Consider the following 24,929-nt stretch of genomic DNA (forward strand, 5'->3'; position numbering starts at 1 on the left):
TCCCATTTATTTGTGTTTCTTTTGTGCTACCTCTTATCTAACTGTTATAGTTTTATGTCATGTGGCTGGTTATGATAATAACATAAAATGACAGTATTCAGAAAAGTCATTTTTCAGCAAGAATGTAGCACAAACAAATGAGACAACTTTGGGGAGGGGCTTGCTATCAATAATAAAACGTGAGTAACATCCATCCATCCATCATCTTCCGCTTATCCGAGGTCGGGTCGCGGGGGCAGCAGCCTAAGCAGGGAAGCCCAGACTTCCCTATCTCCAGCCACTTCGTCTAGCTCTTCCCGGGGGATCCCGAGGCGTTCCCAGGCCAGCCGGGAGACATAGTCTTCCCAACGTGTCCTGGGTCTTCCCCGTGGCCTCCTACCAGCTGGACGTGCCCTAAACACATCCCTAGGGAGGCGTTCGGGTGGCATCCTGACCAGATGCCCGAACCACTTCATCTGGCTCCTCTCGATGTGGAGGAGCAGCGGCTTTACGTTGAGTTCCTCCCGGATGGCAGAGCTTCTCACCCTATCTCTAAGGGAGAGACCCGCCACCCGGCGGAGGAAACTCATTTCGGCCGCTTGTACCCGTGATCTTATCCTTTCGGTCATGACCCAAAGCTCATGACCATAGGTGAGGATGGGAACGTAGATCGACCGGTAAATTGAGAGCTTTGCCTTCCGGCTCAGCTCCTTCTTCACCACAACGGATCGATACAACGTCCGCATTACTGAAGACGCCGCACCGATCCGCCTGTCGATCTCACGATCCACTCTTCCCCCACTCGTGAACAAGACTCCTAGGTACTTGAACTCCTCCACTTGGGGTAGGGTCTCCTCCCCAACCCGGAGATGGCACTCCACCCTTTTCCGGGCGAGAACCATGGACTCGGACTTGGAGGTGCTGATTCTCATTCCGGTCGCTTCACACTCGGCTGCGAACCGATCCAGTGAGAGCTGAAGATCCCGGCCAGATGAAGCCATCAGGACTACATCATCTGCAAAAAGCAGAGACCTGATCCCGTGGCCACCAAACCGGAACCCCTCAACGCCTTGGCTGCGCCTAGAAATTCTGTCCATAAAAGTTATGAACAGAATCGGTGACAAAGGACAGCCTTGGCGGAGTCCAACCCTCACTGGAAACGTGTCCGACTTACTGCCAGCAATGCGGACCAAGCTCTGACACTGATCATACAGGGAGCGGACTGCCACAATAAGACAGTCCAATACCCCATACTCTCTGAGCACTCCCCACAGGACTTCCCGAGGGACACGGTCGAATGCCTTCTCCAAGTCCACAAAGCACATGTAGACTGGTTGGGCAAACTCCCATGCACCCTCAAGAACCCTGCCGAGAGTATAGAGCTGGTCCACAGTTCCACGACCAGGACGAAAACCACACTGTTCCTCCTGAATCCGAGGTTCGACTATCCGGCGAAGCCTCCTCTCCAGTACACCTGAATAAACCTTACCGGGAAAGCTGAGGAGTGTGATCCCACGATAGTTGGAACACACCCTCCGGTCCCCCTTCTTAAAGAGAGGGACCACCACCCCGGTCTGCCAATCCAGAGGTACCGCCCCCGATGTCCACGCGATGCTGCAGAGTCTTGTCAACCAAGACAGCCCCACAGCATCCAGAGCCTTAAGGAACTCCGGGCGGATCTCATCCACCCCCGGGGCCTTGCCGCCGAGGAGCTTTTTAACTACCTCAGCGACCTCGGCCCCAGAAATAGGAGAGTCCACTACAGATTCCCCAGGCACCGCTTCCTCAAAGAAAGACGTGTTGGTGGGATTGAGGAGGTCTTCGAAGTATTCCCTCCACCGATCCACAACATCCGCAGTCGAAGTCAGCAGAACACCATCCGCACCATACACGGTGTTGATAGTGCACTGCTTCCCCTTCCTGAGGCGCCGTATGGTGGTCCAGAATCGCTTCGAAGCCGTCCGGAAGTCGTTTTCCATGGCATCCCCGAACTCTTCCCATGTCCGAGTTTTTGCCTCCGCGACCGCTAAAGCTGCACACCGCTTGGCCCGTCGGTACCCGTCCACTGCCTCCGGAGTCCTATGAGCCAAAAGAACCCGATAGGACTCCTTCTTCAGCTTGACGGCATCCCTCACTGCTGGTGTCCACCAACGGGTTCTGGGATTACCGCCACGACAGGCACCAACAACCTTGCGGCCACAGCTCCAATCAGCCGCCTCGACAATAGAGGTTCGGAACATGGTCCACTCGGACTCAATGTCCCGCACCTCCCTCGTGACATGTTCAAAGTTCTCCCGGAGGTGTGAATTTAAACTCTCTCTGACAGGAGACTCTGCCAGACGTTCCCAGCAGACCCTCACAATGCGCTTGGGCCTGCCAGGTCTGTCCGGCATCCTCCCCCACCATCGCAGCCAACTCACCACCAGGTGGTGATCGGTAGAAAGCTCCGCCCCTCTCTTCACCCGAGTGTCCAAAACATAAGGCCGCAAATCCGATGACACAACTACAAAGTCGATCATGGAACTGCGGCCTAGGGTGTCCTGGTGCCAAGTGCACATATGGACACCCTTATGTTTGAACATGGTGTTTGTTATGGACAATCCGTGACGAGCACAAAAGTCCAATAACAAAACACCACTCGGGTTTAGATCCGGGCGACCATTCTTCCCAATCACGCCTCTCCAGGTTTCACTGTCGTTGCCAACATGAGCGTTGAAGTCTCCCAGTAGGACAAGGGAATCACCCGGAGGAGCACTTTCCAGTACTCCCTCGAGTGTACCCAAAAAGGGTGGGTATTCTGAACTGCTGTTTGGTGCATAAGCACAAACAACAGTCAGGACCCGTCCCCCCACCCGAAGGCGAAGGGAAGCTACCCTCTCGTCCACTGGGTTGAACTCAAACGTGCAGGCTTTGAGCCGGGGGGCAACGAGAATTGCCACCCCAGCCCGTCGCCTCTCACTGCCGGCAACGCCAGAGTGGAAGAGGGTCCAGTCCCTCTCGAGAGAACTGGTTCCAGAGCCCTTGCTGTGCGTCGAGGTGAGTCCGACTATATCCAGCCGGAACTTCTCTACCTCGCGCACTAGCTCAGGCTCCTTCCCCCCCAGTGAGGTGACGTTCCACGTCCCAAGAGCTAGTTTCTGTAGCCGAGGATCGGACCGCCAAGTGCCCTGCCTTCGGCTTCCGCCCAGCTCACAATGCACCCGACCTCTATGGCCCCTCCTATGAGTGGTGAGCCCATTGGAGGGATGACCCACGTTGCCTCTTCGGGCTGTGCCCGGCCGGGCCCCATGGGGACAGGCCCGACCACCAGGCGCTCGCCATCGTGCCCCAACTCCGGGCCTGGCTCCAGAGCGGGGCCCCGGTGACCCACGTCCGGGCGAGGGAAATCTGGGTTCATTTTGTTGTAATTCCATAGAAGTCTTTGAGCTGCTCTTTGTCTGATCACTCACCTAGGACCTGTTTGTCTTGGGAGACCCTACCAGGGGGCATGAAAGCCCCCAGACAACATAGCTCCTAGGATCATTGGGACACGCAAACTCCTCTACCACGGTAAGGTAGCAGCTCAGAGAGGAGGTGAGTAACATGAAAAGTATAAAACTTTAACACAAAAAAACTATTAAATGTTAATAACATCAAAACTGTAATAGATAAAAAACAGTTTTTAACACAAACGTAGCACAAACAAATGGCAGTGTTATTTTAATATTTGCAATGATAAGGGGGTCGGACTTCACACAGGTATAACGTTCCATCCAATTGGGGGCAGCATTGCACCAGAGACCTTATGATGGATGATGAATTATGAATGATGTTTCCATGGCAACATACAAACTGGACTAAAGTTGCCGTTGCATTGAGGAGACATGCACGCCAACAAGTTACCGCCTCTCAGCAAACGCTACCTGCAGGACCCCTGGGACCACCACAACTACCAGCTACATCGCACTAAGGTATGTGTTTTAGGATGTACCAAGATGTCAACAATAACATGTTCACCTGTCCAGGTAAGCTTCGCCCTCCCAGTGGTCGACACAAAGGGAACGTGCAAGCCCCCTCACATGCAGCGCAACTTGAAAAAACAGCAGGTGACAAAAGAGCCTTGTTACTCAACTTCAAAAGTGTTGCGGTAGAAAGAATCAAAGACCTTAGTTCTGTCAGACAGACCTGTGAATCATCTTTAAAACAGCAGTGAGGGATAATGAGCTTTTTGTTTGCACAGCACCCCCCGCAGGTGTGAAGTGTAATTGACCTGTGGGCTTTTTGTTGTCACACAACTGGCTTAGTTCTTGTTTACAATGCCTGCAGCAAGCTAACAAAACTAAGTGCAAGCATGTGTTCAGCTGCAGGATGAGCGTCGGGCCACCATTGAGCGAGACAACCTCCTGCTGGCCTCCAGCCTGGCCCTCATAGAAGCTTCAAGAGGCCTACTGGACCACAAGAACCAGTACCAGCCTATAAGGTTGGCATGCACATACACAGACAACAGTGACAGGCTTGCTATATTTTCAAGCCATCTTATTGATGGACATTTTTGTGATTGGCCGAAACTGACTTTGCGTCTTCAGTTTGAACGCTGACAAGCGGCGGGCAGAGCTTCTGTTGGTCAGTCGCCAGAATCTGAACATCTACCAGCGAATCACAGCGCGTCAGTCCGAGTACCGCCGCCAGCTGTGGATGAGCGACTGGGAGAAGGCGGAGAAAAGGCGGGTCAATATTTCCCGTTACCCACAGGGCCCCAAGCAGGTGCTGGCTTCATTCAAACTATGCTTCAGGAGTGAAAGGTCACCACTAGAGGGCAGCACTCATGTAACATGTTTTTTCCCCCTGTCTGATTGCAGAAGTCAAACAGGAGGTTGAAGTTTGCAGGCGTGGAAGAAAATGAAGAGACGACTCATTAATTTGATGCTCGTTGCTTCACCGAACAAAATTAACGTTAGGTTTTTCTTGCTGTATAAGACTTGTACATTCATGGAAGCAGACAAATGGTAATAAATATGTCACCTATATACATCAAGGTACATGAGAGAAATCTGAAAAATAGATTTTCCTGAATTAGTTCATGTTAATCTGTCACTTTGTATGTATCTATTTGTTATACAATATTTATCTGTTTTTTATGGAAGTATTATTGTAGCCCCGGGCTCGGGATCTTTCCGTGTGGAGTTTGCATGTTCTCCCCATGACTGCATGGGTTTCCTCCGGGTGCTCCGGCTTCCTCCCACCTCCAAAGAAATGCACCTGGGGATAGGTTGATTGGCAACACTAAATTGGCCCTTGTGTGTGACTGTCAGTGTGAATGTGGTCTGTCTATCTGTGTTGGCCCTGTGATGAGGTGGCGAATTGTCCAGGGTGTAACCCGCCTTCCGCCCGAATGTAGCTGAGATAGGCTTTAGCTCCCCCCGCAACCCCAAAAAGGACAAGCGGTAGAAAATGGATGGATGGATGGATATTATTGTAGCAAAATTATTTGCAAACACGTATCTCAAGTTATGTGTCTGTAATCCGATTCACATGTCCATGTACTAATTTGTGTGTTGGTATCTCGATCTGTGCGCATGTAATCCAACCCTTTTATTTTGTGTGTCCACATTTTGATCTGTGTGTGTAAAAATATATATATGTATATATCTGTCCGTGTTTTGATTTATGTGTGTGTCTGTGTATTCAAATTCGTATGAAGCATAAATCCCTATTGGCTGTTTTTTACAAGACTGTTGCAACACTTCTGTTGCGTAAGACTTGATTAAAACGTGTGAAAAGACTTGTCTGTCTGCAACTTCACCTTTCCTTTCCCGATACTCGCCACTCGTCAACGCCCTGCACCCAGTCATGTTATTCTGTGTTGAAGCCACCACATTAAGACTCTTGCTGTAAGTAAAAGTTTATGTTTTAGCAGTAACTTCCTTGTCAGAAGTATTTTTGCCTTCTTCAAATAAGTTATGAGTCATGTTTTCTGTGAACAAATCAGGTTTTCTTACCGTGTGTGTCACTGAGTAGACACACACGATAAGGACATTATTCAGAATGACACTACAGAAATGCTCTCACATACACAACTGGAATGTTTTTCTCTCACACACATTACTGAAACACTCTCAGACACACTACTGAACACTTGTATACACACTACTGAAATGCTCTCACATACGTAACTTAAAGGTTTTTCTCTCACACACACCAATAATCCACTCTCATACACACTACTGAAACACTTATACACACTACTGACATGCTATCACATACGTAACTGAAATGTTTCTCTCACACACACTACTGAAACACTCTCCTACACACTACTGAAACACTCATACACACTACTGAAACACTGTTATACACGCTACTGAAATGCACTCACATAAACAACAATGTTTTTCTCTCACACACACTACTGAAACAGTCATTCACAATACTGAAACACTCTTTACACACTACTGAAATGCTCTCACTTACATACTACTGAAACGCTCTCATTCACACTACTGAAACACTCTCATACACACTACTGAAACACTTTTATACACACTACTGAAATGCTCTCACATAAACAACAATGTTTTCCTCTCACACACTCTACTGAAACAGTCATTCACAATACTGAAACACTCTTTACACACTACTGAAATGCTCTCACTTATACACTACTGAAACACTCTCATTCTCACTACTGAAACACTCTCATACACACTACTGAAACACTACTGAAACACTCTTACTCTCTTACTGAGAGTCTAATCTTGTGGCTTTAACACCGAATGAGTGGGTGAAAGGCGCCGATAAGTGGTGAATATCAGGAAAGGAAAGGTAGAAAAATATTTTTAACGTTTAGATCGCTGCATGATGAAGTGTCGCAAAAGTCACATGTAAAAACACAGCCAATCAGGGTTCCTGCTTCACATGAATCTGAATACACAAACACACATTTGTTTTACACAATGAGATCGAAATACAGTTTTACAAATTGGTACACAGACACTTAAATGGTATTAAAGACACACAGATTGAGATATGCGTTTGCAAATAATTTTGCTACAATAATACTGAGGTATTTTTTTGCATAATTTTTTGCATATTTGTGATTTAGCACACCCTTAAATTTGTAGATTTTTAGTTTCAAAACAATCTTATAAAATAGGCCTTCATTTACTCAAAAGCGGAATTTACTTTAATATGGTAGCGAGCTAGCATAGTGTACTCACAATTAAGACTTTATTAGAGTATGCAGTCATATTCACGGGCGTCTCACCCCTTCTGTTTATTTGCTTATCTGAATGCAACGTGACAGTAAACAGTATTTCAGTGCTTTATGTATTTTAAATACGGAGTAAACTACACTTTATTAGCTTTACTATTACACCTTGTTATCCTTTTTTATTTTTTTTTACCATTAAAATGTTTAACATGTTAAACACAGGCGGTGTATGGAGATTCAATGAAATTGTCGGCATAATTTGATGTAAAAAAAAAATCAGTTTACAAAATTCAAATGCAAAAAATACAGAAATTATGTGTCAAAAAATATTTTGTAATAAACACAAATTAACCCAAAAATAAGTGAACAAGCTGTTGAGACTTGGAGAAAGGGTGTTAAATAGGATCCTTTTCCAACATGTTTGAGATCAAATTGTAAATATGTGATGCACTTTATTAGAACTTTATTTAGTATATCTAAACTAATACTGTATCATATATATATTCCGTCAGTGAAGAGCGTTCTAACGCCTGGTCACTAGAAGGCGCCCAAGCCTTAGATCCATAGTGGAATTGGTCTCCAATTAACGTTGGCGGCACCTGGAGGCAGTTAAGTGACGACAGTCTGGAACGCTGAAGCAACAGAAGCAATGTTGACATTCAACAGCGACGCAGCTGGCCCTTTTTTTTTTTTTTTTTTTTTTTTTTTAATTTAAAAAACTTTTTTTCCACGACACTTACTTAATGAACATTCCAGAAGCAGCACGCGCTCCCTTTTAACAGCAGCAATAGCAAGAGCCTTTTATTTTTAAATCCCAATGGCTTACATCGCCATTAAAAACAAATAGCACGTCTTGTGTCTTGACACAGCAGGTACACAAAAACAACAATTACTGTATTGTGTATACCATCTTGCGCAAAAGACAACAATAAAGGTTCAGGGCAGGTGGGAGGACACCTGCATGGACGTCTGGTGACGTGCTGCGTTCACAGACACCCTCAGGAGCCTTCTGTGTCTGCTTCGTGTTAGCAAGTGACTCGCTCTTTCCACTTGTTATTTCCAACAGAAACACTCGGAGTGTTTTTTTTTTTTTTTAGGCAATCATTTCCAAGAGAAACATTTTTTTCAATGAAAAGTGGTTGCTTGAACGTGTCATGCGTAAGTGTATTTAACATTCTTTGCATGAAATCTGAGCGTGTCGATAAAAAAACGTAAGTGACTTTGTTGTTGCATGCTTTGACTCACCACAGGGGGCAGTGTACCTCAATTAGTGGACCTATATGATGCATAATCGATCATTATTTTAGTTAAAGTGATCAAACAACTTCATGTTTGTTACCATCAACTGATTAGTGTTTCTTTGTGTTAGTTTGCATTTTTATCGTATGGTAGACATTGCGTACTGTGTCTTAAAGAGTCTGTGCCATTTGCTTCTGTTTAGTGCTGCTGGTCACCTGGCTGGGGCTCTCTGACATCTTCCCAAGTGGACCTCAGCACCTGCAAATTGGAGGCATTTCCTGTTTTGGCGCGCCAGTGGGATAGGTGGGCTTTGAGACCTGTCATGTTGGAAGGAGGGGAGGGGAGGGGTGGGGGGAGGCCCACCCTCCTTTGAATAAAAACAATGAGGGAGCGTTCCTCCGTCAGAGCGTGTGTGGCGTCTGTGTGGACACTCATGGCTGAGTCCCGCCTCCTCTTGCTGATGTGGACCTGCTGCGTCCTACCAGGTGAGACGACCTTTGATATGTGACTGCATGCCAGGCTCTGTTGCCATGGGAACCACTCACAGATTCCTATTTGTATGCATGTATTTTTCCCACAAATTATTTGTTTATCGCTAAAATGTAATTAAGAAGTCCGAACTGTGACTTCCTGGGGCCCCGGGGCGTCCTCACAGGACAAGGCCAGTGTTTGCTGCTCTGCATCATTTCATCATTCCCATTTGCATCGTGCCATCATTCCCATCTTAAATTGATTAACTAAATCCACGTCTGCGTTCCTCTCTGCTTCCAACTTGAAGTCGTTTAAAAAAAAAAATGAATACAGTGGGGCAAAAAAACATTTAGTCAGCCACCGATTGTGCAAGTTCTCCCACTTAAAATGATGACAGAGGTCTGTAATTTTCATCATGGGTACACTTCAACTGTGAGAGACAGAATGTGAAAAAAATCCAGGAATTCACATCATAGGAATTTTTAAGAATTTATTTGTAAATTAAGGTGGAAAATAAGTAGTTGGTCAACCATTCAAAGCTCTCACTGATTGAAGGAGGTTTTGGCTCAAAATCTCACGATACATGGCCCCATTCATTCTTTCCTTAACACTGATCAATCGTCCTGTCCCCTTAGCATAAAAACAACCCCAAAGCATGATGTTTCCACCCCCATGCTTCACAGTGGGTATGGTGTTCTTGGGATGCAACTCAGTATTCTTCTTCCTCCAAACACGAGGAGTTGAGTTTATACCAAAAAGTCCTATTTTGGTTTCATCTGACCACATGACATTCTCCCAATCCTCTGTCGCATCATCCATGTATCCATTTTGGTATAAACTCAACTCGTCGTGTTGGAGGAAGAAGAATACTGAGTTGCATCCCAAGAACACCATTCCTACTGTGAAGCATGGGGGTTGAAACATGCTTTGGGGCTGTTTTTATGCTAAGGGGACAGAACGATTGATCCGTGTTAAGGAAAGAATGAATGGGGCCATGTATCGTGAGATTTTGAGCCAAAACCTCCTTCCATCAGTGAGAGCTTTGAATGGTTGACCAAATACTTATTTTCCACCATAATTTACAAATAAATTATTTAAAATTCCTACAATGTGAATTCCTGGATTTTTTTCACATTCTGTCTCTCACAGTTGAAGTGTACCTATGATGAAAATTACAGACCTCTGTCATCATTTTAAGTGGGAGAACTTGCACAATCGGTGGCTGACTAAATACTTTTTTGCCCCACTGTAAATTGACAACCAGAAGAGTCCAACAGCAAAGTGACACATCCTGGAATCACTGATGGGAAGATTTACAGAGCAGGTTGAAACCTGGAAAGTCCCAGATGTTTTGTGATGAAGGTCATCAATATTAGAAGAAGAAAAAGAAGAAGATGTGTTGAAATGCCACAGCAGTGATGTAAGTTTGTCCTTTTGTCTTCCAGATGTTGACATCTGCTTCAACTTCAACACAAAGCACGTAAAGATCTTCTCTGGTTCAGAAGAGACTCAGTTTGGCTACACGGTGCAGCAACATGAGGCGGGAGGACAACAGTGGTGAGAAGATTCACCTTCAATGTGGTCCCGCCTCTTTTGTCTGTTCGTGGTCATTGTCCATCATCAGCCTGAAGGACATTTACATTTCAGCTTCAATCTGGAACTTTACACTCACTTTATCAAATAATCTCACATTTCCTCCTCTCATGGTCATCTGACCTCACGTTTCCTCAACTCATTGTCAGATGATCTCATATTTCCCTCATCTTATGGTCACATGATCTCATATTTCCTCATCTCATGGCCATGTCTTATTTCCTCATCTCATATAGTCACCTGGTCTTAATTTTCCTTATCTCATGGTCACATCCTGTCATGTTTCCTAGTCACATGGTCAAATTATCTTTTATTTCCTTATGACATAGTCACCTGATCTTCTATTTCCTAATCACATGGTCAGATCCTCTCACATTTGTCATATAATCTCAACTCATGGTCACGTGATCTTATATTTCCTCATCCAATCGCAATCTCATATTTTCTCTACCTATCGTGGTCACGTTATTTCATGTTCTCATAATCTCAATGGTCACATGAACTCTTTCTTCCTCCTCCCGTCATGGTCACATTATCTCATAGTTCCTTTTGTTATGGTCACATGAGCTCATATTTCCTCTTATATTTGTCACCTGATCTCATACTAATATGATCTCATATTTCCTTATCTCATGATCATATGATATCCATCCATCTTCTTCCGCTTATCCAAGGTCGGGTCACGGCTGCAGCAGCCTAAGCAGGGAAGCCCAGACTTTCCTCCCCCTAGTCACTTCGTCCAGCTTTTCCTGGGGGATCCCAAGGCGTTCCCAGGCCAGCCGGGAGACAGTCTTCCCAACGTGTCCTGGGTCTTCCCCGTGGCCTCCTACCGGTTGGACGTTTCCTAAAAACCCTCCTCAGGGAGGCCTTCGGGTGGCATCCTGAGCAGATGCCCGAACTACCTCATCTGGCTTCTCTCGATGTGGAAGACCAGCGGCTTTACTTTGAGCTCCTCCCGGATGGCAGAGCTTCTCACCCTATCTCTAAGGGAGAGCCCTGCTACCCGGCGGAGGAAACTCATTTTGGCCGCTCGTACCCGTGATCTTGTCCTTTTGGTCATGACCCAAAGCTCATGACCATAGGTGAGGATGGGAACATAGATTGACCGGTAAATTGAGAGCTTTGCCTTCCGGCTCAGCTCCTTCACCACAACGGATCGATACGTCCGCATTACTGAAGACGCCACACCGATCCGCCTGTCGATCTCATGAGCCACTCTTCCCTCGCTCGTAAACAAGAGTCCTAGGTACTTGAACTCCTCCACTTGGGGCAGGGTCTCCCCTCAACCCGGAGATGGCATTCCACCCTTTTCCGGGCGAGAACCATGGACTCGGACTTGGAGGTTCTAATTCTCATTCCGGTCGCTTCACACTCTGCTGCGAACCGATCCAGTGAGAGCTGAAGATCCCGGCCAGATGAAGCCATCAGGACCACATCATCTGCAAAAAGCAGAGACCTAATATCACGTGATATCATATTTCATTATCTCATCGTCACATGATCTCAATATTTTTTTAATTTCATGGTCAAATGATCTCATATTTCTGTCTCCCATCATGGTCACATTATTTCTTATGTTCTTATCTCATGGTAACATGATCTCAATTGTTCCTACGGTGTTCACATGATCTTCTTTTACCACCGCTCATTATGTTCTCATGATCTCATATTTCCTCCTATCATTGTCTACTGATCTCAAATTTCCTTATCTCATGGTCACACGACCTTAAATGTCCTTATTTCATGGTCACATGATCTCATATTTCCTCATTTAATGGTCACATGATCCCACATTTCCTCATCTCATGGTCACAAGACATCCCATTTCATCATACCATGGTCAGATAATCTCATAATTTCCTACTCCAACAGGCCCATTATCTCATATTTCCTCATCTCATGCTCCCATGATCTCATATTTCCGTCCCTCTCCTACCCATGAGCTCATATTTCTTTATCTAATGGTCACATGACAACACATTCATCTTATCAATCAATCAATCAATCAATGTTTACTTATACAGCCCTAAATCACTAGTGTCTCAAAGGGCTGCACAAACCACAACACAAACCACTACCACATCCTCGCTAGGCCCACATAAGGGCAAGGAAAACTCACACCCAGAGGGACGTCGGTGACAGTGATGACCCAGTGGTACGTCGGTGACAATGATGACTATGAGAACCTTGGAGAGGACGAAAGCAATGGATGTCGAGCGGGTCTAACATGATACTGTGAAAGTTCAATCCATTTTGGATCCAACACAGTCGCGAGAGTCCAGTCCAAAGCGGATCCAACACGGAGGCGGGTCAGCAGCGCAGAGATGTCCCCAGCCGATACACAGGCAAGCACTACGTGGCCATCGGACCGGACCCCCTCCACAAGGGAGAATGGGACATAGGAGAAAAAGAAAAGAAACGGCAGATCAACTGGTCTAAAAAGGGAAAGGTCACACAACCTCACATTTCTTCATCTCATAGCCACAGGAGTATATATTTCCTCCCCTTGTGGTCACATGATATTTGCTTATCTCATAGTCCCATGATCTCATATTTCCTCATCTCATATAGTCACCTGGTCTTCTATTTCTTTATCTCATGGTGACATCATCTCACATTTCCTAATCACATGGTCAAATGATCTCATATACCCTAATCTCAGAGTCACCTGGTCTTCTATTTCCCTATCTCATGGTCACATCCTCTCATATTTCCACATCTCATCATGGTCACAAGATTTCATATTTCCTCTTCCTAGCATGGTCACAATATTTATTATGTTTTCTTGGTAAAATAATTTCAATTGATTCTCCAATGGTAACATGAACTCCTTCCTGTAATCTTCACATTATCTCATATTTCCTTTTCTTCTGCTCACGTGAACTCATATTTTCTCCTATCATTGTCACATGATCTCATATTTCCTTATCTCATACTAATGTGATCTCATATTTCCTTATCTCATGGTCGCATGACCTCATATTTTCTTATCTCACGGTCACTTGATCTCACATTTCATGGGCACATGATCTCATATTTCTTTCTCCTATCATGGTCACATCATTCCTTATGTTCTTATCTCATGGTAACATGATCTCAATTGATCCTCCAATGTTCACAGGATCTCCTAACACCTCATGTTCACATGATCTTATATTTCCTTCTCCAATGGTCACTTGATCTCCAATTTCCTCATTTCATGGTCACATGATCCCACATTTCTTCGTCTCATGGTCCCATCCCATTTCGTCATATCATGGTGCCATGATCTCATATTTTTCCCTCCAATGGTCACATTACCTCCTTTTTTCTCCTAACATCATGCTCACATAATCTCATCTTTCCTTCTCCAATGGTCCCAATAACCTCATATTTCCTCATCTCATGGTCTAATACTTCTTTCCCTCCTATACCCACAAGCTCATTTTTCTTTATCTAATGGTCACATGACAACAGATTTACTTATCTCATGGTCACATGACATGACATTTCCTCATCTTAAGGTCACACAACCTCACATTTGTTCATCTCATAGCCACGGGATGTCATATTTCCTCCCCTCGTGGTCACCTGATTTTCTATTTCCTTATCTCATGGTCACATGACATCACATTTCCTCATCTCATGGTCACATTATCTGATATTATCTCATCTCATTGTCACACAATCTCTCATTTCTTACCCATATTTTTCCATCCAGTGGTGCCATGTTATATTTCCTTTTTATCTTTTTATAGCTAAAATTTGTTCCATTTTGTCCACCTGCGACGCTGAGATCATTATTCATGCATTCGTTACGTCTCGTCTCGATTACTGTAACATATTATTTTCGGGTCTCCCTATGTCTAGCATTAAAAGATTACAGTTGGTACAAAATGCGGCTGCTAGACTTTTGACAAGAACAAGAAAGTTTGATCATGTAACACCTTTACTGGCTCACCTGCACTGGCTTCCTGTGCATTTAAGATGTGACTTTAAGATTTTACTACTAACGTATAAAATACTACAAGGTCTAGCTCAAGCCTATCTTGCTGATTGTATTGTACCATATGTCCCGGCAAGAAATCTGCGTTCAAGAAACTCCGGCTTATTAGTGATTCCCAGAGCCAAACAAAAGTCTGCGGGCTATAGAGCGTTTTCTATTCGGGCTCCAGTACTATGGAATGCCCTCCTGGTAACAGTTACAGATGCTACCTCAGTAGAAGCATTTAAGTTTCATCTTAAAACTCATTTGTATACTCTAGCCTTTAAATAGACCCCCTTGTTAGACCAGTTGATCTGCCTTTTCTTTTCTCCTCTGCCCCCTCTCCCTTATAGAAGGGGGCAGGGGGTACACTAGTTCGGTGGCCATGGATGAAGTGCTGGCTATCTAGAGTCGGGACCCGGGGGTGGACAGCTCGCCTGTGCATCGGTTGGGGACATCTCTGCGCTGCTGAACCGTCTCCGCTCAGGATGGTCTCCTGCTGGACCCACCACGGACTGGACTCTCACTATTATGTTAGATCCACTATGGACTGGACTTTCACAATATTATGTTAGACCCACTCAACGTCCGGCATCCGGTCTCCCCTAGAGGGGGGCGGGGAGGGGTCACCCACATCTGCGGTCCTCTCCAAGGTTTCTCATAGCCATTCTCATTGACATCCCACTGCACTGGGTTGTGAGTTTTTCCTTGCCCTTCTGTGGGCTCTGAACCGAGGATGTCGTTGTGGCTTGTACAGCCCTTTTGAGACACTTGTGATTTCGGGCTATATAAATAAACATTGATTGATTGATCTTATGGTCACTCGATCTCATATTTCCTACTCCACATAGTCACATGATGTCAATTTAACCTGTCGTTGACGAGCGCTCTCATATTTCCTTCTCTCTCATGGTTACCTAATCTCATATTTTTCTCAAATTGGTCACATGGTTTGGTTTTTCTTCGTCTCTTGTTTCCTACTCTCATGGTCACATGATACCATTTCAGTCCCCTCTCTAATGGTAGCATAATCTCATATATCGTCGTAGTCACATGGTCTCATAGTCCATCCTCTTTTTAATGGTGGCCACGCAATCTCATATTTACTCCTCCTCATGGTCACATGAGCTCATGTTCACCTTTGTATCAAGTGCGCTCATATTCTCTCCTCTCATGGTCACTTAATCCCATATTTCCACCTGTCTCTTTGCGGTCAAATGATGTCATATTTCTTCTCTTTGTCTCATATTACCTCCTCCCATGGTCACATGATGTCATATTTTCTCCGCCCCTGGTCACATGATCTCACATTTCTTGTTTCTTTGAGTGAGCCGATTCCAGAGAATGTTGCTCCTCCGTCCAACTAAACATTCCTTAGAAGCAGCTGGATGCCATAAGTCAGTTTCATTCGCTCCACGTGGTCCATCTTTTCATCCTCAATGTTTCTGCATGACTTTTATGTCTGACTCGAACTAGAAACAACTAAATAGAGTCAAACTACTGTCTCCTGTGTGTGCGACATGCATGTTCCTGTGGATGGGAGGAGAACATCATGCGTGGTGCAGTGCATGGTGGGACAGAAGAGGTTTTTTTATGAGTAAACAGGAAACCTTGTGGACGTGTTGAAGTTTCCTAGTCGTTAATGAAGCACTGTGATGTGACTCATACGCCTTCCCAGAAGATGCACAATCTTTGTAGCGGCCAGCAGGGGCGTCAAGCACTTATGCCGCTAAATAGAAGCAGCTTTTGATTGGCAGGTGACTCTGTGGTCCCCCTTGGCTGCGCCCCTCCTCTACTGTGTGGCATGAGTGATCATAAGAGAACAAACATGGCTGTATTCCTAATTAACTGTGCGTTTACATCCCAAGGCTGCTGGTTGGCGCCCCCCTCGAGTCCACGGGTAAGCAGCAAACTGGCGATGTGTTCAAGTGTCCGCTGGATAAGGGAAACTCCACAGCCTGCAGCCGACTCAACCTTGGTGAGCACCCTGGCAGTCCTGGCGCTGTGGCTCTGCCCCTTTTTAATTTTCCTGAAGGAACTCTCCTGAAGGAATCAATAAAGTACTATCTATCTTCTCTTTTATTCCTTCTCTCTAATGTCAACGGATGTCCCATGATCAGGCAGAGTGTCGCTGGAAAACGTGTCGGCGACGAACGGCAGGATGCGTCTGGGAATGACGCTGACCTCTGACCCCCGAGACAGCAGCTTCGTGGTGAGTCACATGGTGGCGAACGAGTGAGGCGACAAACAATGCCCCGCATCATTTCTGTGCTTCCCGTTTCAGACTTGCGGGCCGCTTTGGTCCCACGAGTGTGGAAGCTCCTTGTACAGCACCGGGATCTGCACCCGTGTCGAGCGCAACTTCCAAATGTCCGACCCCATTTCCCCCGCGTTCCAGAGTAACTCCGCTTCCCGTCTGTCTGATAGTCCGTCTTTCCAAACGTCCATGGTGACCACTTGACTCCGGCAGGATGCGAGACCTTCATGGACTTGGTGATCGTTGTGGACGGCTCCAACTCCATCTATCCGTGGTCTGAGGTCCGGGACTTTGTCACAAACATCCTCAACAAGTTCAACATCAGCCCGCAACAGACACAGGTCCGTTCCTATCCGACGAGTCCAACGGTGCATGAACAGTGGTTACTATGGTAACGCTTGTGACTCCACAGGTGGCCGTGTTGCAGTACGGCTCCAAGGTGGTGCATGAGTTCCGACTGGGTGAGTACCAAACATCAGAGGCGGTTCTGGAGGCCGCCAGGAGCATCCAGCAGAGGGGCGGGGAGGAAACCAGGACGGCACTGGCCATCGACGTGGCGAGGTGTGACAAATGTGGGGGGAGTCCACAAACACCTTTTGTATGTCACGTGACTCTGTGTTGTTCTTGGTTCCACAGGTCGCAGGCCTTCCGACACGGCGGTCGGCCAGGCGCTCATAAGGTGATGATCGTGATCACTGATGGAGAATCTCACGACAGCCCTCAGCTGGTGGACGCCGTCACCGCCAGTGAGAGGGACAACATAACCATGTACGCCATCGCGGTGAGTCTCGCCCCGCAGAGAGGCCGCAAATCCACTTCCTGTCTGGTCCTTCGCAAGTGTACTTTTCAGGTTCTGGGATACTACACCCGCCGGGGGATCATCCCGGACGCTTTTCTCAAGGAGATCAAGTTCATAGCCAGCGACCCAAGCGAGAGGCACTTCTTCAACGTGACAGACGAGTCGGCGCTGAAGGACATTGTAGACGCTCTTGGGGAGAGGATCTTCTCTCTGGAGGGTCAGCGCACGTTCTGCTCAGGAGGTCTTTTAGAGAGGACGGAACCTTATCTAAGTGTTTGTGTCGTGCAGGAACCAGCAGTCTGGGTCGAGGTTTTGGCCTGCAGATGGCGCAGGCCGGATTCTCCTTGCATGTGGTCCAGGTGAGGCCACCAGGTCATGTGAAGTGTTAGAATGCGCCTTTTAATGCTATTGGTACCAGTAGTGGGATGAAGAAGAACTGCAATGCTGTCTCACTGATGCCGTGTAAGAAGTGTCTGGAAAAGCTTGTGTTGGTTCCAATCCAGAAAATGTTGGACAAAGGAAAGAATGGGTCGTCATGGAAACGCTCTTTGCAGGGATTCCACATTCCACAGTTTCCCGCTGCGTCAGTTTCAGGTATCGGAGTCAGAAAGGTGGAATTGGGTCGAGGCGTCTAATGTGAAAAGCAGATGCTGCTCACATTGGGAAGATCTGCCAAGCATGTGCGGCTTTTGGGCTCCGTTCTTAACCAGCGGGCCAGGAACGTCATCTCCAGTGTCCCTTCAAAACGAAGTGTGATGACACGGATTTAGTTTCTTAGCAACCGCGTCAATAAACTGACTTTTTCGTGTGCACTTGATTAGAACCATCAGAACCGGGCACCTCGTTAGTTCACGTGTCATTCTCCAGGATGGAATTTTGCTCGGAGCCGTTGGCGCGTACAACTGGAACGGTGCCGTGCTGAAGCAGGCCAAACAACAGAAGGTGGTTCCTCCCAAATCGGCGTACGACAATGAATTTCCAGAGGAGCTGCAGAACCATGCAGCCTATCTTGGTATTCTACCGTCAGACGTCAGCGCCATCAAGCGTTCACGTCGGAAATGAATCCCGGTCTGGCATGTTGTCCTGCAGGTTACTCGCTCGGATCGCTGCTCTCCTCTGGGGGTTCTCAGGTGCTAGTGGCTGGAGCTCCGAGGTTCAACCACAGCGGGAAGGTCATCGCGTTCACCTTGGACAACAATGGGAACATGACCATCTTGCAAGCGCTGTTGGGAGAGCAGGTCTGAATTTACCTTTTTCAAATTGTGCTGGAAAAAAAACATCTGAAAATGTGCTAAGCATTTACACGTGTGTGTGTGTGTGTGTGTGTGTGTGTGTGTGTGTGTGTGTGTGTGTCAGATTGGATCATATTTCGGCAGTGAGTTGTTAACGATGGACGTTGACAGAGACGGGCAAAGCGACATCCTCCTGGTGGCGGCACCCATGTATTGTAGTCAAGGCTGGGAGGGAGGAAAAGTATATATCTACACTGCCACACCTCAGGTACACACAACACGGGTACACACATGTATAAAGCAGCTACATGATAATTATACTACTGACTGACAGAGTAGAACTAATTAACATCTACTGAGTAACTTATTAAGGAGCAGACTAATTGGAATGTTTGAGCTCGCTAACTGACTTACTTTCTGGTTAACTAACTTAAACTTACTAAACTACCAATTGACTGAGCTAAGTTGATAATGAACTAACGGATGTACTAATTAACCAGCAGCTTAACAGCTACTACCCTAATAGCTTACAAAGTGAGTAACTAATGATTTACTATGGGAGCAGAGTAAAGGGAATGTTTGGGTTTGCTAACAACAACATAAGTTTTAAGTGATTAAAAAAATGAATCACCACTAAATTTGATGATTACTAAATAATTTAATACCCAGCTAATTGACCCACTGAGCAATTATAACCTTCATACCAGACTGACCAATCAATGAACCAACTGACTACTCACAGACCTAACAACAATATTTAATTGACTGACTTACTTTGTTACTGACTAATTAAGCAAAATCTTACTAATCAACTTTACATCTAACCTAATTACAAACTGACAGAGGTACTAACAAACCAGCCAACTGACTCAAAAGCTACAACCTTGCTAACTAACTTGACTAGCTTACCAACTAGGTAAAGCTTTTATACTAAAGAGGAGACAAAGGGGAGTGTTTTGAATTGAAAATAGCTGACTTACCTTCTGATGAACTTACTAATTTACTAACAACTGACTAAATAGCTAAATACCCAACCGAGCAACTACTACACTATTACCAGATCGACCCAACAATGATCTAAATTACTACTAACTGGCTAACCCCTAGACTGACTTATAAAACAGACTTACAGTATTTACTAATTTAATTGACTAACTGAGCAAATACATTTGTAACAAACTAACAAAATAATGGAACTATGAACAACAAGCTTACTAGTGACCAGACTAAATTGAAAGTTTGAGATTGGTAATTGCGGGCTGACTTACTTTCTAATAAGTAGACTACAAATCTTACCAAACAACTCATTTACTGAGTTTAATAACCACAACTAACAGACATACTAACGGAAAACTTACTAGACCCGACTAACTGAGGGAGTAGCTTGCCAATAATATAATGATTTACTATGTGACCGGATTTAAGGAAATATGTGGGATTGCTAACAACTAGATGACTTACTTTATAACTGCTTAACTAACATGTAGAAAACTACTGACTGACTAACCCAATACCTATTTAGCCCTTTTACTGAACAATTACGGCCCTTTTACCAAATAGACTGACTAATTAAATAATGAACTAATTAGTTAACTAACAGACTTAATAACAAATTAATTGACCAATTTAGCAGCTGAATACATAACAAAACAATGAAACTAATGAACTGCTACTAATTACTTATTTATTAGAGAGCAGAATAATTGGAATGTTTGCATTTGCTGACTTACTTACTTTCTAACTGATTAACTAACCAAACTCTTACTAAGCAACTATTTGATTGAGCTACTTAATAACTTAACAGACATACCAACCAACCAAGAAACTGAAAAGCTTTACTACCATACTACTGACTGACTAGCTTACCAACTGACTAATGATTTACTACTAAAGGGAAATTATGGGATTGACTTAAATTCTAGCTGATTAACGGACACATTTACTAACTACTGACTAAATAGCTTAATACCTAACCAACCTACTAACCCAGCAACTACTGCCCAAATTCCGGATTGACTACCAACTCACTAACTTACTGACTAAAGCTGACCTAACAACTAATTAATTGACTGAGTGACTAAATACCTGACAAACTGACAAATAAATGAAATTAATTAACTACTAACTATCTTACTAGAGAGACGACTAATTAGAATGTTTGGGATTGCTAACTACTGACTTACTTTCAAACTGATGAACTAACAAATTGTATAGTTACTGACTAAATAGTTTAATAACTAATGAACCGGCCCATGAACTTACTGAACAACTACTACCCTACTCACAGATTGACCAACTAACGAAGTAACTAGCTAAATCATGGACTGATTGACAGACGTAATAAAAAAATATTTTACCCTCTGAACAACTAAACCTAACCACCTATCTAAATATTGGACTTGTTATATACCCATATATATGGTTGGGCATTACACCAATAATATTAAGGACACGGGAACGTTGGTTGCTATGTAGCGTCACATTTACTATTGTCAAAGTCAACAACAACTCTGTATGATACAGGAAGTGACATCAGAGCAGGAGGCATGATGGTAACTCAGCAGGGACAAAACTAGGACTGTTAATACACAACATCCCTCCCCTTTTACTTTTAAGGTTCCCTTAACAAAAATAAAATAAAATAAAATAAATCAAAGTCAACTTCAAAATACATGTCAGTCTCTTTTGTGAAATATAAACTGTTCAATGATAACTTTAAGCAAATACAACACTTGCCTAAACTAGAGAATGAGGGTGGACTACCTCATTCCCAAACTGAACCCTGGGGATTGTTCTGCCCCAATGACACGGGTCAGCGCCTGGACTACAATGACAGTCTATCTGGGGGTCGTCTTTCTCGTTTAGGGTAAACACGACCTCTAGGCACTTGGGTCACTGTAGATGGTGTGGGTTCTGGTCTGGGTGAAGTGAAGCCTGAGGTAGGTACTCGTGCAGGTTCCGGTGTGCCAGGAGCAGATCCAGGTGTACTTCGAACAGCTGCCGTGTCTGGGGTTTGAGGCTGCTCCAGGGAAGGACACAGCTCCGGAACAAAAGATGTCGGCTGGCGTGAGTCATCATGAGACCCAGGAGTGTGCAACAGTTGGTCGATGCGATGGTCACTGGTTTCTACAGTTTATGAGACAGGACCTGTTTTGGAAACAATGGTCCCAGGCACCCACTTCATATCATTGGTGTAGTTCTGTGCAAGAACCCGGTCTCCTGCCATGAAGCTCCGCAATTTTGCATTTGCATTTGCCCGTCTTTCCACTTGAGCCTTCTGTTGCTGGTGCACAACCTCTCTTGTCTTTAAAGGTTTCAGGAGGTCTAGTCGAGTGCGGAGTTGTCTCTTGAACATCGCTGAGGCAGGGGACACCTTAGTGGTAGCATGAGGGGTGTTTCGATATGCCAACAAGCAAGCATTGAGGCGCCTGTTAAGAGTTTGCGTGCTTGGAGAGGACTTGAGAGCTTTCTTCAGAGCCTGTACAATTCTTTCCGCAAGCCCATTTGTAGCCGCATGATAGGGCGCAGACTTGATGTGCTGAATACGGTTCCGGGTCAACGTGAATGACTGCTCGCTGACTGCTCTTGTTGCAAAAAAGCTAAGTATCGTTCTATCTGTGTGCTTTTAACTGTTTTGCAGCTTTATTTACAACTTCTCGAACATATTTAATAGTTCAATTTAACTTGCAAATCACCCGATCTCTGTCTCACCACTCCGCCCTCAGCTAGCTAGCTGCTAAGCTAACGAGGCTAGCGGAGAAAGGCAGCGCCGGTCTGAAGGAAGCTACTCCCCTGCCACCGTGACCACCACTTCCCGAAGACAGCTGGCACTCCACTCGGCGACGGAAAGTTTCTGTGAGTATGGCTTCCAGCGCTTCGTGCACTTTACTCATGGATAGGTTGGCTTTGCTAGAGAGCCGTGTCCGCCAGTTAGAGCAGTGTAATTTCGTAACTTTAGATGTTGCGGACACATCTGCTAGCGTTAGCTGTAGCGAGCTAACTAGCCCAGCTTGTAGCAGCCCTAAGCGGCCTACAACCTACGGTGTACCGGTTGAGACGCATAATAGATTTAGCCCTTTAGCTAGTCCTACACCCCAGTCTACCGGGCACCACACTTTAGTCATAGGGGACTCCATCACCCGAAACATAAAGCTTAGCAAACCAGCCACAATTAAGTGTATTCCCGGGGGCAGAGCACCTGACATTGAAGCTAATCTTAGGGAGCTAACTCGCAACAGGCCTAGTAAACACGTACGAGAGGCTAACCGCACCACTAGTTATGCGAATATAGTAATACATGTTGGCTCTAATGACGTTAGGATGAGACAATCAGAGATTACAAAGAGAAACATAGCCAGGGCTTGTAATCTCGCTAGAAAGATGTCCAGGCGTCGAGTAATTGTCTCTGGTCCCCTGCCTGGGAGAGGCAATGATGAGAGATATAGCAGATTAGTCTCTCTTAACAAGTGGCTGGATAGCTTCTGTAGACAACAGGGATTTACATTTATTGATATTTGGCCCTCTTTCTGGGGTAAACCTGGCTTGCTGAGGAGAGACGACCTTCACCCTAACCAGGAAGGTGCTATCCTCTTGTCTCGGAACATAGATTTCGCATTGAGCCACATTTGACTAACTGCACTAGAGCAAGCCCGGTCACAGGCAATTACAGAGCCTGCTAGCCTGGGTATGGAGTCAGTTAAGTTAGAACTAGCCAGAGCCAGGCTGGATCATCCCTGTACACATAGGAATTTTCGTAGAATAATACACAACTCACCAAAAAAATTTTCTGCTATGACTATGACTACGTCACAGTTAGACATGCGTTCTACTGAGGTGGCAAATTATGATGCGTTCAGTTTATCGCAGCACCAAGTAGACAATCTGAAAATTCCCGTCATATCAATTCCTAGATATGGTCGTAATTATTTTAAGTACACTGCGCATAATAAACGCAACATTATTAATATTGTTACTACGGATAATTTTATCACAACTCCTTAAAACAGCCCACTACCTATAATATGGGCTTTCTAAACATCAGATCTTTGTCTCCCAAAACGTTATTAGTTAATGAGGTCATTAGAGACAACAACCTTAACGTCATCGGTCTTAGCGAAACCTGGCTTAAACCAGACGACTTTTTTGCGATAAATGAGGCATCCCCTCCTAACTATACGAACGCGCATATTGCCCGTCCCCTTAAAAGGGGGGGGGGGGGGGGGGGTCGCACTAATATACAACAAAAACTTTAACTTTAGTCCAAACTTAAATAATAAATATAAATCGTTTGAGGTGCTTTCTATGAAGTCTGCCACACCGCTGCCTCTGTGCCTTGCCGTTATCTACCGCCCCCCCAGGGCCCTATTCGGACTTTATTAGTGAATTCTCAGAGTTTGTTGCTGATTTAGTGACGCACGCCGATAATATAATTAGAATGGGGGACTTTAATATCCATATGAGAATACCCCATTGGACCCACCGTGCGTGGCGCTCCAGACTATAATTGATAGCTGTGGTCTTACACAAATAATAAATGAACCGACGCATCGCAGCGGTAATACGATAGACCTAGTGCTTGTCAGAGGTATCACCGTTTCCAAAGTTATGATACTCCCGTATACTAAAGTAATGTCCGATCATTACCTTATAAAATTCTAAGTTCAGACTCATGTTCGGCAAGCTAATAATAATAATAACTGCTATAGCAGCCGCAACATTAATGCTGCCAGAACGACGACTCTGGCTGACCTACTGCCCTTGGTAATGGCACCGTTCCCAAAGTATGTGGGCTCTATTGATAACCTCACTAACAACTTTAACAACGCCCTGCGCGAAACCATTGATAGTATAGCACCGCTGAAGTTAAAAAAAGGTTCCAAAAAGGCGTACGCCATGGTTTACTGAAGAAACTAGAGCTCAGAAATTATTATGTAGAAAGCTGGAATGCAAATGGCGCACGACTAAACTTGAGGTGCACCATCAAGCATGGAGTGATAGTTTAATAACTTATAAACGCATGCTTACCTTAGTTAAAACTAATTACTACTCAAATCTCATCCGCATTAATAAAAACAATCCAAAATTTTTGTTTAGTACAGTAGCATCGCTAACCCAACAAGGGACTCCTTCCAGTAGCTCCACCCATTCGGCAGATGACTTTATGAAGTTCTTTAATAAGAAAATTGAACTTATTAGAAAGGATATTA

At 45.0% G+C, this 24,929-nt stretch overlaps 2 protein-coding genes across 7 annotated transcripts in view; both read left to right on the forward strand.

Moving 5' to 3' along the window:
* Positions 1 to 3,842: 3,842 nt before the first annotated feature.
* On the forward strand, positions 3,843 to 4,877 carry si:ch211-284k5.2 (sperm axonemal maintenance protein CFAP97D1). Its single transcript, XM_061893771.1, has 5 exons — positions 3,843 to 3,929; positions 3,984 to 4,064; positions 4,320 to 4,438; positions 4,545 to 4,722; positions 4,818 to 4,877. Exons 1-5 carry the CDS (start codon positions 3,843 to 3,845, stop codon positions 4,875 to 4,877), a joined length of 525 nt encoding a protein of 174 aa, XP_061749755.1.
* Positions 4,878 to 5,690: 813 nt separating this feature from the next.
* The window catches only part of itga11b (integrin, alpha 11b), a 38,229-nt gene continuing 18,990 nt past the window's right edge, over positions 5,691 to 24,929 (forward strand). For 3 of the 6 annotated variants that reach the window (XR_009806070.1, XM_061894739.1, XM_061894741.1), the window contains exons 1-13: positions 5,691 to 5,849; positions 8,610 to 8,892; positions 10,324 to 10,435; positions 16,304 to 16,413; positions 16,556 to 16,647; positions 16,720 to 16,834; positions 16,906 to 17,033; positions 17,105 to 17,253; positions 17,329 to 17,708; positions 17,780 to 17,850; positions 18,359 to 18,503; positions 18,581 to 18,729; positions 18,848 to 18,991. Coding sequence is in view for 5 of the 6 variants with exons in the window: in XM_061894739.1 (XP_061750723.1) it covers positions 8,790 to 8,892; positions 10,324 to 10,435; positions 16,304 to 16,413; positions 16,556 to 16,647; positions 16,720 to 16,834; positions 16,906 to 17,033; positions 17,105 to 17,253; positions 17,329 to 17,708; positions 17,780 to 17,850; positions 18,359 to 18,503; positions 18,581 to 18,729; positions 18,848 to 18,991 (1,698 nt within the window). In the remaining variant the exon portion in view is untranslated. Of the gene's footprint in view, positions 5,850 to 7,962; positions 8,327 to 8,609; positions 8,893 to 10,323; positions 10,436 to 16,303; positions 16,414 to 16,555; positions 16,648 to 16,719; positions 16,835 to 16,905; positions 17,034 to 17,104; positions 17,254 to 17,328; positions 17,709 to 17,779; positions 17,851 to 18,358; positions 18,504 to 18,580; positions 18,730 to 18,847; positions 18,992 to 24,929 lie in introns of those variants that run through there. The other 3 variants (XM_061894743.1, XM_061894740.1, XM_061894742.1) reach the window with 3 other exon arrangements.

The sequence above is a fragment of the Nerophis ophidion genome, linkage group LG03 (assembly GCF_033978795.1).
Source record: "Nerophis ophidion isolate RoL-2023_Sa linkage group LG03, RoL_Noph_v1.0, whole genome shotgun sequence".
NCBI classification, from domain to species: Eukaryota; Metazoa; Chordata; class Actinopteri; order Syngnathiformes; family Syngnathidae; genus Nerophis; species Nerophis ophidion.